The following is a 13,882-nucleotide window of genomic DNA, read 5'->3' on the forward strand; positions in this document are numbered from 1 at the left end:
ACCTCGTGGCAAATAACTGAGGATCTGAGAAAAAATAATAATTGTTGCTCTACATATAGATGGTCTAGGCTATAAGAACATTGCCAAGACCCTGAAACTGAACTGCAGCACAGTGGCCAAGATCATACAGCGGTTTAACAGGGCAGGTTCCACTTAGAAAAGGCCTCGCCATGGTCAACCAAAGAAGTTGAGTGCACGTACTCAGCGTCATATCCAGAGGTTGTCTTTGGGAAATAGACATTGGAGTGCTGCCAGCATTGCTGCCGAGGTTGAAAGGGTGGGAGTCAGCCTGTCAGTGCTCAGACCAACCACTGCACACTGCATCAAATTGGTTTGCATGGCTGTTGTCCCAGACAGAAGCCTCTTCTGAAGATGATGCACAAGAAAGACAGTTCGCTGAAGACAAGCAGACTAAGGACATGGATTACTGGAACCATATCCTGTGGTCTGAGAAGACCAAGATAAACTTATTTAGTTCAGATGGTGTCAAGCACATGTGACAGCAACCAGGTGAGGCGTACAAAGTCAAGCGTGTCTTGCCTACAATGAAGCATGGTGGTGGGAGTGTCATGGTCTGGGGCTGCATGAGTGCTGCCAGAATTTGGGGAGCTACAGTTCATTGAGGAAAACATGAATGCCAACATGTACTGTGACATGCTTAAGCAGAGCATGATCCCCTCCCTTCGGAGACTGGGCCACAGGGCAGTATTCCAACATAACGACCCCAAACACACCTCCAAGAAGACCACTGCCTTGCTAAAGAAGCTGAGGTTAAAGATGATGGACTGGCTAAGCATGTCTTCAGACCTAAACCCTATTGAGCATCTTTGGGGCATCCTCAAAATGGAAGATGGAAGAGCGTAAGGTCTCCAACATCCATCAGCTCTGTGATGTCGTCAGGAGGGGAAGAGGACTCCAGGTGGCAACCTGTGAAGCTCTGGTGAACACAATGCCCAAGAGGGTTAAGGCAGTAATGGAAAATAATGGTGACCACACAAAATATTGACACTTTGGGCCCAATTTGGACATTTTCACTGTGTCGAGTTATTTTGAGGGGACAGTACATTTTTACACTGTTATATAAGCTGCACACTCACTACTTTACATTGTAGCAAAGTGTAATTTCTTCAGTGTTGTCACATGAAAAGATATAATAAAATATTTACAAAAATGTGAGGGGTGTACTCACTTTTGTGAGATACTGTGAGATATATATATATTTTATATAGTACTAACAGTTCTCATAGTGTTTTACATCAGGCCCCAAGGAACATACAATTTAAGGACCCCCACCTTACATGTATGCACTAGGTGACCATGCTTTCCTTAGCAAGCATTTTCAACAAGACTTAACCTGTTCCCTACCGAGTCATTGTAAAATGACATCGGCGGGATCCCTCAGTCTCTCAGACTGGACGTCATAGCCTTCTCAGGCGGATAGGGGGCAGATCGCCGCCATTACTAGTAAAAAAAATTTAATAAATAAAAATGCCATAATTCTATTCCCTATTTTGTAGATGCTAGAACTTTTGCGCAAACCGATCCAATACGCTTATTGCGATTTTTTTTTTTGCCAAAAATATGTAGAAGAATACATATCGGTTTAAACTGAGGGGAAATAAAGGAAAAAAAAAAAAAATTATGATATTTATTAAATCAAAAAGTAAAAGATAGTGTTTTTTTTTTTAAATTGTCGCTCTTTGGTTTATAGCGCAAATAATAAAAAACGCAGAGGTGATCAAATACCACCAAAAAAGATTTGTGGGACAAAAAGGGCATCAATTTTGTTTGGGAGCCACGTCGTGCGACCGCGCAATTGTCATTCAAATTGCGACAGTGCTGAAAACTAAAAATTGGTCTGGGCAGGAAGGCGGTGAAAATGCCATGTATGGAAGTGGTTAATGTAAGGGAAAATTCCAAAATTTGTTACCAAAACAGAGGAAAGTCTTCTCTTAGGAGCACTTGTTGTGACAACTGAGGCCCCGTACACACGACCGAGTTTCTCGGCAGAATTCAGCCAGAAACTCGATCAGAGCCGTATTCTGCCGAGAAACCCGGTCGTGTGTACACTTTTGGCCGAGGAAACCGACGAGGATCTCGTCGGGCCAAATAGAGAACAATGAGGGAACTTGGCTCGCCGAGATCCTCGGCGGCTTCACAAGGAACTCGACGAGCAAAATGATGTGTTTTGCCCGTCGAGTTTCTTGGACGTGTGTACGGGGCTTAATAGAGGATTTTCTTCACTTTAGAGATATTTAGCCAGATTCAGAGAGACGGGCGCATCTTTAGTTAGGCGTAGCGCATCTCATATGTGCTATGCCGACGTAACATTGAGAGGCAACTACTGTATTCACAAAGCACTTGCTCCCATATGTACGCCGGCGTAACGTAATGCTCAGAATCACCTCGCAAATACTCCCTACGATACTACGTCACAATGCATACGATGTGAAACCTCACTTACGCCCAGCCCCATTCACGTACGGCTTACGTAAACAACGTAAAATCCGACGGCACTTCCGACGTCCATACCCTAAACGACTTAGACCAGCTTTTTGGTGGTTTAACTTTTACGCCGGAAAAACACCTTACGTAAACGACGTAGATTACAGCGACGGGCGCAAGATCGTTCGTGAATCGGCGTATCTAGCTCATTTACATATTCGACGCGTAAATCAACGGAAGCGCCCCTTGCGGCCAGCGTAAATATGCACACAAGATACGACGGCGTAGGAGACTTACGTCGGTCGTATCTTGGCAAAATTCAGGCGTATCTCATTTTAAGAATGAGCGCATAGATACGACGGAGTAAGGCTGCATTCACACCTCCTCGACAAGTAGCGCCGCGTACGCGGCGTATTTTGCCGCGAATAGTGTAACTTTTTTTTTTTTTACAAATCCTTCCCATTGCTTTGTATGGCCGAACGCCAATGCCGCCTGAAAAAAAGGGCCCGGGACTTTTTTTCAGGCGGCAGGCGTACGGCGTCTATGATATGTGAACCATCTCATAGACAGCAATGGGAATTCTCCCCTCCAGCGGCACGAGCGTCCGGCGTCGGGCGTTTTGTCGCGGAGGTGTGAATGGGGCCTAAGTCTCTCTGAATCTGGCTAATTTTCTCCAACTTCCTGCTGTGCCTACCAGGCAAGAACTAAAGTGATATATTTACATTGGGAGACAGAAAGCAAATTAAACCATCCAAATCTGTAAACAAAAATATAAAATTAGACTCTACCTATTTTGTTTAGCAAGTATTCATGTGACCATCAGCAACAAGAGAGATTACTTTTACCTTTATTGAGTTTATTAGGTCCATCATAAAAATCCTTATACCCTATACTGTACATAAGTGCAGTAATCAGAAACTGTCCTTATTAGTCAATGTTTGTCACATCAGAACTCTCTGCGAAACCCTACATCACCCAATCAGATTCTAATCTAGTCTTTTAAAAGACATTATATATTTAACGTTTTAAAGTTGGCATCTTTTAGTGCAGACAGCTTGTTAGACAAATTAATACATTCCAAAAATCGGTTCATAAAAACAAACATTGTCAATCCTAAATCCATTGTGTCATTTCCTGGTGATCATCATAAAATTCATGGAAAGCTTACAATGTATAACATCATATCTAGCAATGTTGCATGGCTTTAATTTTCAGCAGCTGGAAATGATTATGTAAACCATTGTAACAAAAAGCATTAGAATGGACAAAAATAGTCAGACTGTAATTCTGCCATGCATTGAACACATGGCTTAGCTGCTGTTCATTAAAATGTAGTCATTCCATCAAGTTCATTTCTAATAAGAAATTTGGATTTTGGTAGTTGAATTGCTCGCTAATCCTATTGAATAGTAACAATTTCCTCTAATTAACATGAAGTTAATGTGCATGAATGTAGGTTAATGCATCGTTGGCTGGCTACCCTCAAACTGCTTCGGTTTAAACAGAAGTTGCAATTAGCCTTTGCCAGACTGCCCCATCTCTCCCACATTTTTCTTATGCTTTTTGGGAACAAAGGCAATGAAATAAGGACAGTGTTTAGGATATATTCTCTAGGTCTAAATCTTAAGCATGACATCCTTGAAAGTAGATACAATTGGATATTAACATGCTTTGTATAGTCACAGAGCCTCTGTCTGCAAGTAATGTTCAAAATCCAACAACCATCTGCCCACTCACTCCCAACCGCAGGTGCTGGCTCACCCATCAGTCCATCATTCGCTTGAAACAAACCATGTAGAGGAGAGAGGAAGCCTCCCTCTAATATGTTTCACTGAAAGTAACCTATTTGTACAGTCAACACTACAAAATTAGGTAATTGTTTGAGCAAAGCACGTTAGAGAGCAGAGGGTCAGGCCAATTGCCTGTACACTGGATGCAAAACAGACAGAACTATTTTTTTTCCTGCAACCATGGGTTGATGTGGAAATACCTCCTGTGGAGCCCATTCCCCGCCAGGAGAACACATTGGCCCAGATTTACAAAGCACTTACGCCGACGTATAACAAGTTCCGCCGATGTAAGTGCAAGTGTGCGCCGTCGTATCTGTGCGCCAGACCCACGAACAGACATGCGCCTAAAAACAGGCTACACCCCGCCGACGTAACTTGCTTACGCCGGCATAGGGTGGGCGCACATTTAGGCTGGGTGCATGGTGCCGCTCCCATTGATTAGCCATTCGAACATGCATAGCCATTCAAACATGCAAATGAGGGAAATACGGCGATTTACGAACGTGCGCATGCCCGGCGCATGCTACGCGAGATGCGCGCAAGTTGTACGTCCGTCGTAAAGATATTCCCCATAAAGGAGGTGCAACCCAGTAACAGAAATGCCCAGGTCTGCACCAGGGAACACAAGCCGGCGTATTGTGCGTTGGACGTGTGTCTGGCTGGGCGTACGTTATGTTCACGGCGTACGCAGTGATCCGGCGTAGCTTAGGCAGTTGTGCCGGCGTGGTTGTGAGCAGGCGCAAGGGGGTGTGCTGTGCATGCGTCCACGTCACGGCGCATGCGCAGTTCGTGATACGTACCTGTCTGGCGCTCGGGCCCTCATTTGCATGGGTTTAACTTACAGCAGCAATTTTTACTTTTGTGGCGACTCCTCTCTTCTTTAGAATTAAAGTCCAAAATAGTCATGAAAAAGTTCCAGCACAAGATCAAAATACTCCAATGTTCTTTATTGAAAGATCAAACGATAAATAAGGCAAGCATCACGTACGCATTTATGCCATTATGAAGGTCCTTTTGGGCTGAAACGCATAAGCTTGCTTTTACATGGGGAGGTAAGTTGCCATCTAGACAAAGGAAGGCCCGTAGACGTGGTGTATCTGGAATTTGCAAAAAGCAATCGACACAGTTCCCCATAAACGTTTACTGTACAAAATAAGGTCCATTGGCATGGACCTTAAGGTGTGGACATGGATTGAAAACTGGCTACAAGGGCGAGTTCAGAGGGTGGTGATAAATGGGGAGTACTCGGAATGTCAGGGGTGGGTAGTGGGGTTCTGTGCTGGGACCAATCCTATTTAATTTGTTAATAAACAACCTGGAGGATGGGGTAAACAGTGCAATCTCTGTATCTGCAGACGATACCAAGTTAAGCAGGGCAATAATTTCTCCGCAGGATGTGGAAACCTTCCAAAAAGATCTGAACAAATTAATGGGGTGGACAACTACATGGCAAATGAGGTTTAATGTAGAACATTTTTTAAATAATGCATATGAGTGGCACAAATATGAATGCAATCTACACACTGGTGGGGGGGGGGGGGGAGAACCTCTGGGAGAATCTAGAATAGAAAAGGACCTGGGGGTCCTAGTAGATAATAGGCTCAGCAATGTCATGCAATGCCAAGCTGCTGCTAACAAAGCCAACAGAATATTGGCATGCATTTAAAAGGGGATTAACTCCATAGATAAAAATAAAAATTCTCCTGCTCTACAAGACTCTGGTCCGGCTGCACCTAAAGTATGTTGTCCAGTTCTGGGCACAGTCCTCAGGAAGGATGTACTGGAAATGGAGCGAGTCCAAAGAAGGGGCAACAAAGCTGATAAAGGGTCTGGGGGATATTAGTTATGAGGAAAGGTTGCGAGCACTAAGTGTATTCCCTCTGAAGGACTGACGGTTGAGAGGGGATACGATTTCAATTTACAAGTACCGTACTGATGACCCCACAATAGAGATAAAAAAAATTTGCAGAAGGGAGTTTAACAAGACACGTGGCCACTCATTAAAATGAGAAGAAAATAAGTTTAACCTTAAACTACGTAGAGGTTTTTTTACTGTAAGGCCCCATACAGACGACCGAACATGTCTGCTGAAACTGGTCCGCGGACCAGTTTCAGCAGACATGTTCGGTCGTGTGTAGGCCCGAGCGGGCAGGATTCCAGCAAACATTTGCCCGCCGGGCCTTTTCCCAGCGGGCAAATATTTCCGGGCTTGTTTTAAAAGAGCCCGCTGGAATCCTGTCCCCTCGGACATGTTCGGTCGTCTGTACAGACCTACCGTACATGTCCGAGCACCCGCCATCCCTCGCATGCGTCGAATGACTTTGACGCATGCGTGGAAGCATTTAACTGGCAGGCCCGCCCACATCGCCGCGTCATCGTCGCGGCGACGGTGCGGACACGCCCCGCGTATTGTTTACGCTCGGATTTCTGTATGATGGTGAGTACAGCCACCATACAGAAATCCCCGGGCAGACATGTACGGTGAAAACGGTCCGACGGACCAGTTTCATCGTACATGTTTGCTAGTCAGTACCCAGCATAAGAGTGGCAAGGATGTGGAAGTCCATGCCACAGGCAGTGGTCTAGTTTATCGATAGTTTAAAAAAAACGTTTAGATAAGCACCTATAAGACCACAACATACAGGGAAATACAATGTAATACTGACATATAATCACACACATAGGTTGGACTTGATAGTCTTTTTTCAACCTCACCTACTATGTAACATGATCTTTTAAAAAAGACATCTTGGAGGATTTTAGCATGTGCCATGTGGTCTCCATATTCATATAAGCATGCAATTTAAATACCATTTTATTTACCAGTAGATTTAGAACAATGTCATCTGCAAATAGTTACAATGCTGGTCAAAACACAATACTGAGCGCTTTCTGAACACCATTTCTGACTAAAATTGCCTGACTAAACATATTTCATAAATCAGAGCACAGAAGCTTACCGACTTGCCTCTACCACTTGCCGTCATGACAACAACCAACCCGATCTATAAAAGATCCACAACTTCTGAAGAAATGTATTTGTGTGTTTAATTGGGGCCATTGAGTTTCCTAAAGAACCTTCTCTGACCCTGCTAGCATTTCACCATAATGGTTTGAGAAGATACATTTTAACAGGCAAGACGGCATTTAGAAGTACCTGTTTGGATGTAACTCAACAGTTACTGGTTACTTTTGACCTCCTGAAACTTTCCTCCACATTAGAATGTCACGAGACATACAACGTTTATCACACCAGGGACAAAAAGGTCGTCTGACTAACCTGCAATCAAGTCCCCTTAAGGCTAAAGATGAGATACTTGTTGGCAGTTCCCAGGCAGTACGTGACAGTGACTGGAGTGGACTGAAAAACAGAACCCTTTTACATGTACGCTAGAGTCAACTTTCAAACATTTTTTGTTGGCCCAGATCAGCCTCATGTTGGCTGTCCATGCCAATGTTCACAGCAGATTTCAATTCACTTTTTAACCCCTCTACTCTTTTTAGTCAGCAATTGGTTTGCATTGGAATCAACTATTATGTGAAAATGACAAAAGTCCCCAGAGAACTGTTAATTTATTCAAAGTACATCTTTTCAGTGATCTCCACATGTGGAGATGTGTCATCACTAGAGTTCAGTCATACACAGCCCCAGGCTGTACTCCAAACTAAAACATCACTTGTTATAAATGATCATGTATGAGAGGACAACAGCCAATAATGAGTCTTTGAAGTGTCAGCAGCATTCATTATCTCACATAGCGATTTACCAACATTGTAGAAAATGTCTGCAATACCCATCAAAAAATGTCCTCTTTTTTTATGGAGAGGGGGTAACAAATTTCTTATTTCGAGTTCTCTGCATCTGCACATAGATCAGTCACACCTAGGGAGGAGACCATGATTGTTCCCACAGATGAGGGATCTCAAACCGTCTACTGCCAAAATAAGGCCGATTATAATTAGGCCGATATAATCAGCAGAGACTCTGAGAATTGTGATGATTATACATTTTCTTTTCTTCTTAAAGCCATACACTGATCTGATTGTACAAACTAAATTAGGTCGGCCATAGTGAATTTCTTTCCTGCAACCATAGACAGTGTTGATAGGGGGAATACCTTCCACCGAGCTATTGAATTCTCCCGGCGGGGGGCTGTCCCTGCCAGAAGAATACCGTGATTATCGCATATAAATCTGGTAGACTGGTTGTACCCAAGTAAATTGATCAACTTGGCACATTCAGTCTGCCCATACATGGTTCAAGTCTCGGCTGGTTCCTGCTGAACGGGCCGAGAGTTGAACAATCTATGGCCAGCCTTAGAGCATCCAACAACTATGTAGTACAATAGTGTAAATGACTGGATAAAATATATTGGTTTGTTTAGGCAGGCTTCCAACTATATGGTTTTGGTTGACCTGAAGGAGCCTTTATAGATTATAAAGGATACTGTACATTAGATTGCAACAGGCATGGCCAGCTTGGAGTGATAATGAGTGCATGTACAAGTCAACTGGCCAAATACGGATCAAATTTTGGCTAAAGCCAGCTCCGGTCTAGAGCCGCTGTACTAATCATACAAGGTTAGTCCAGCGCTCTCCCCTGCTGAGCTGTTGTGTTCTGATGGGGGCGACCCCACCAGAACATTTCGATCAGCGCTCTCTGCCATTGGATGAGAGCACTGATCGGGAGTCAGTTGGCTTGGTCGAGTTGGTTGGCTGCTGGTTTTCCAGCATGCACGTCTGACAGAAGTCCCCAGAGAACTGTTAATTTATTCAAAGTACATCTTTTCAGTGATCTCCACATGTGGAGATGTGTCATCACTAGAGTTCAGTCATACACAGCCCCAGGCTGTACTCCAAACTAAAACATCACTTGTTATAAATGATCATGTATGAGAGGACAACAGCCAATAATGAGTCTTTGAAGTGTCAGCAGCATTCATTATCTCACATAGCGATTTACCAACATTGTAGAAAATGTCTGCAATACCCATCAAAAAATGTCCTCTTTTTTTATGGAGAGGGGGTAACAAATTTCTTATTTCGAGTTCTCTGCATCTGCACATAGATCAGTCACACCTAGGGAGGAGACCATGATTGTTCCCACAGATGAGGGATCTCAAACCGTCTACTGCCAAAATAAGGCCGATTATAATTAGGCCGATATAATCAGCAGAGACTCTGAGAATTGTGATGATTATACATTTTCTTTTCTTCTTAAAGCCATACACTGATCTGATTGTACAAACTAAATTAGGTCGGCCATAGTGAATTTCTTTCCTGCAACCATAGACAGTGTTGATAGGGGGAATACCTTCCACCGAGCTATTGAATTCTCCCGGCGGGGGGCTGTCCCTGCCAGAAGAATACCGTGATTATCGCATATAAATCTGGTAGACTGGTTGTACCCAAGTAAATTGATCAACTTGGCACATTCAGTCTGCCCATACATGGTTCAAGTCTCGGCTGGTTCCTGCTGAACGGGCCGAGAGTTGAACAATCTATGGCCAGCCTTAGAGCATCCAACAACTATGTAGTACAATAGTGTAAATGACTGGATAAAATATATTGGTTTGTTTAGGCAGGCTTCCAACTATATGGTTTTGGTTGACCTGAAGGAGCCTTTATAGATTATAAAGGATACTGTACATTAGATTGCAACAGGCATGGCCAGCTTGGAGTGATAATGAGTGCATGTACAAGTCAACTGGCCAAATACGGATCAAATTTTGGCTAAAGCCAGCTCCGGTCTAGAGCCGCTGTACTAATCATACAAGGTTAGTCCAGCGCTCTCCCCTGCTGAGCTGTTGTGTTCTGATGGGGGCGACCCCACCAGAACATTTCGATCAGCGCTCTCTGCCATTGGATGAGAGCACTGATCGGGAGTCAGTTGGCTTGGTCGAGTTGGTTGGCTGCTGGTTTTCCAGCATGCACGTCTGACAGAAGTCGGCCAGCTTCTGTTGGACAGACCGACATACACACAGGTAGAATGTCGGCCGGTATTTTTTGTACCGACAAATGTCTCCCGACGTTCTCCTAGTGTGTATGGGGCTTTTAAATCAATTTTAGTCAAAGATGTTGGGTGGAGAATGGTTGGCCGAATCGCTCACATCCAATCAGATGCAGGCCCTATTTGGGTATTCTGACAGCTGACACCACTGTCAGAATACCATCTGTGTCAGAGGAATCTGATTTTGTTCATCCTGAGTGTATGGTCAGCTCATTGGTCCACAAGAGTGATAAGCTAAACTGCCCTGGGTTCGGTTCCAGTAGGGTTTGGTAAAGATGTTTGGATGCTGAACCCAAACCCTACTGAAACCCATGGGAGCAGAATCTGTCAAATTAAAAAATACTATTTTCTTGCCTAATAGGCAGGGAGGTGTAAAAAAAAAAAATAGCATGGGGGGGGGGGGAGAGACTTCCCTGGTGAAAATGTACAAATTCAAACGTTTTCTTGGCAATGACATATACAAAAGGAAGAAAAGAGTTTTCAATGACCGGCAAATGACACCTTGCTCTTGCAGCTTTATTAAAAAGAAAAATTCGTACATGAACCCCAAAAGGTCCCCCGAAAACTTCCTAAGGGAGTAGTCTGTGCGTTTTCTTCTTTTTTTTTTTTTTTAAAGAATGGCCATATTGACAATGATCCAACCCTCCATTCTCTGCCCATTTGTTACTTGTCTGGGGATTCCCAGCCATGTAAGTGAATGGGTCGAATGGTTGGTAAGGACACAACAGGTCCGAATAGCCGCTACTTCCTTACCAGCTATTAACTGCTGGGATAATGGTGACCTCATTGCCAAATATGAAGATGTGGCATAACTCGCTCCACTCAGACCTATTTCTAAACAGCCTGTGTTCAGTCAGAACTTACATTTGGACCAAACACTGAGTTCATCCCTAATACACAAGACGACACTGATTTATACCACACCTTCACTGCTGTCTCCGTCGACAAGCATTATGGTAAGTACCTGAAATTAATATTTTCTAGATGGAGAATATATTTTGATACCAGTTTCTCTTGAATAGATAACTGATCAAGTGATGTCCCCCCAATATTGAGCACCCCGTGTAATAATCAGGCTATATCTGATCTCCTATGGGGTGATAATAAGCACCTCCAGGGGTTTCAGTACAGCACAAGGTAATATTCCAACTCGTTGGAAGTATCCCTTTAAAATAGGCTTGATTATTTATTCTGGCTGGGGGTTAGTCAGCGTGCTCGCCCCCTCTCTTGGGACTACATCCCTGCGGGGGGACGCTGTGATGTAGTCCCAAGAGAGGGGGCGAGCACGCTGACTAACCCCCAGCCAGAACAGCTCGGATGATGGGGGCAAGCTTACTGAGGAGGTACAGGAAGTGAGAAATTCAGACAAAGGAAAAAAACATTTAGAAGGGAAATCGAAGAAAAAGGTAAGTGAACCAACAATGCACTAGCTTAAAGAAACCTATTAAGAAAAGAAAATACGAACATTTACAACCCCTTTAAAGTAGATTTGTGTCCGCCTGTGCACATGACTGTACAGGATCCATACAGCATGCAGAGTCTGAACCATCACTTTTCCAAGACCCAAAGTGGCCGTGTATGGCTACTCATTTTGATGAATAAGATGATGTGGTTTTAAGCAGTTTGGGTTGTGCAAAGCACCCACTTGGATATATGCTCCAAACACACACTAGCTGCCTTCCAATCATACGTCTGTTCACATGCTTTATGCACATAACCGGGTACAGGCGCACCTTTTACTTCATCTCAATGGCTGGCTCTTTGCATTGGCAACGAGTCTGTGGAAAGTGATTGCATAGGATTGTGTACGCTGTACCGTTCTGTGCATTAAAAACTAGAATAAAGTTGAATTAAAGTAAATAACTTTCTCTGGTACAGTACATTACATAATTATGACAATATTCAAACCACACACTTCACTTCAGCACTATGTGGCATCTCCTGCGACATAATAATTATACTATAGCACTATTTTCCAAACTATCAGTGATCAAAATGCCTTATATTCTCTATACAGCGACTTCCAGATGACTTACGTTAATGTTGGCTGACAGTGAACCTGATTCCAGGCACATTTGTACTGAGGCTGGATAAAACTCTCGGTCCCTTCCATGACCGTGCAGCTGACATTCTTGTTGACGATGTACGCACACCAGTTCCTAAAGGAAGAGAATCACAATAAGTGACAGATCAATCACTATACAGGACAATACACAGGACTATTCATTAGCACTCAATGTGATAGGTAAGATGAGCTGGCATTGTCCATTAATCCGCTTTACTCTCTAACACAATGGTTAGAATTTACAGTAAAATGACAGCACATCTTTTGTTTCCCTTTTACTTAATATACTAAAAGAACTTCTAACTTCACCGTAAAACAAAAGAACACAATAGGCAAACAGCTAGAAAATCCCAGAGATTCCGCAACTTGTACAGTGATTATGGAGTTGGTTCAAGTAGCAAATGCTAAAACAAAAGTTGGAGAGGACGATTGATACATGATAGAGTTACTCAGCTGGGATGGTAAGTAGTAAACCTATACATACATCATTAGGAGGAATATACTGACAATTCATAAATGAAATCAGAAAGATCACATCTATTACAAAACAGACACCTTAAGATTTGTGTGTTTTATGATGCCTGGATCTTTCCTATAAAGTGGAATTCCAGGCTATTGCTAACCATGTCTAAACCTGCTCCCCGTTCCCCCATCCCATTTCTAAATCCTATTCTATCTACCCTGTGAAAGAAAAATGCTTATACCTACCTATTCTGAGGGTGCTCTGGCCAGTCACATAATCTCCCCAGCAGCCGGCTTCAGTGTAGAAGAGAGATTTCCGATAACGGATAAAAATGCCTGGGTGGTGATGTCACCCATAGGCTTGCTATGCGGCATTCTTTGTCAAGTTCTCCTCTTCCCCCCGAAGCTGCCACTGAGAGCTGGACACATGACCACACCGGAGCGCTCTCAGAATAGGTACAGGCAGGGGACTGACCATTCGGGCACTGCATGGGGCCCTCGGGCACTGCCCGAGGGCCCCATGCCACAAGGGGGGCCCATCAGGGTTGCCAGCCTCAGTACAACCAGGGACAGTATGTAAAAATCTGTGTTCTTTTAAAGATTCCAAGATTATAGCTGCCCTACCTCTTCAGTATGTATACTGTGTGTGTATATTGTGTGTCTGTGTGTGTATACTGTGTGTGTATACTGTATGTGTGTGTGTGTGTGTGTGTGTGTGTGTGTGTATATACACTGTGTGGCCCCATAATCTATTGCCTGGGGGCCCCATAATCTCATATTGCCCAGGGGGGGGGGGCATAATCTCCTATTGCCCAGGGGCCCCATAATCTCCTATTGCCTGGGGGCCCCAATGAGTTGTAAGTCCGCCCCTGGGTACAGGGTAGTTAGAATAGGATTTAGGGGGGTGAAGGAGTAGGTTTAAACATAGAGGGCCATATTCTCAGTGAAGTTACGATGGAGTAAGTCAGATACTCCATCGTAACTCCCTTTTTTGGCCAGTGTATCTATGCTCCTGATTCTCAGAATCATTTTTGCATAGATACACTTAAGATCCGCCATCTGTAAGTCACTTACACTGGCGGATCTTAAATGCAATGACGCCGGCCGCCG

At 43.8% G+C, this 13,882-nt stretch overlaps 1 protein-coding gene across 1 annotated transcript in view; it reads right to left on the bottom strand.

The window, feature by feature from the left end:
* The window catches only part of EMILIN2 (elastin microfibril interfacer 2), an 89,338-nt gene that overhangs the window by 65,819 nt on the left and 9,637 nt on the right, over window positions 1–13,882 (bottom strand). Inside the window, exon 2 of the mRNA XM_040354030.1 lies at window positions 12,282–12,404. Coding sequence (XP_040209964.1) covers window positions 12,282–12,404 — 123 coding nt within the window. The remainder of the gene's footprint in view (window positions 1–12,281; window positions 12,405–13,882) is intronic.

This window comes from Rana temporaria, chromosome 5 (genome assembly GCF_905171775.1).
Source record: "Rana temporaria chromosome 5, aRanTem1.1, whole genome shotgun sequence".
Lineage (NCBI taxonomy): Eukaryota > Metazoa > Chordata > Amphibia > Anura > Ranidae > Rana > Rana temporaria.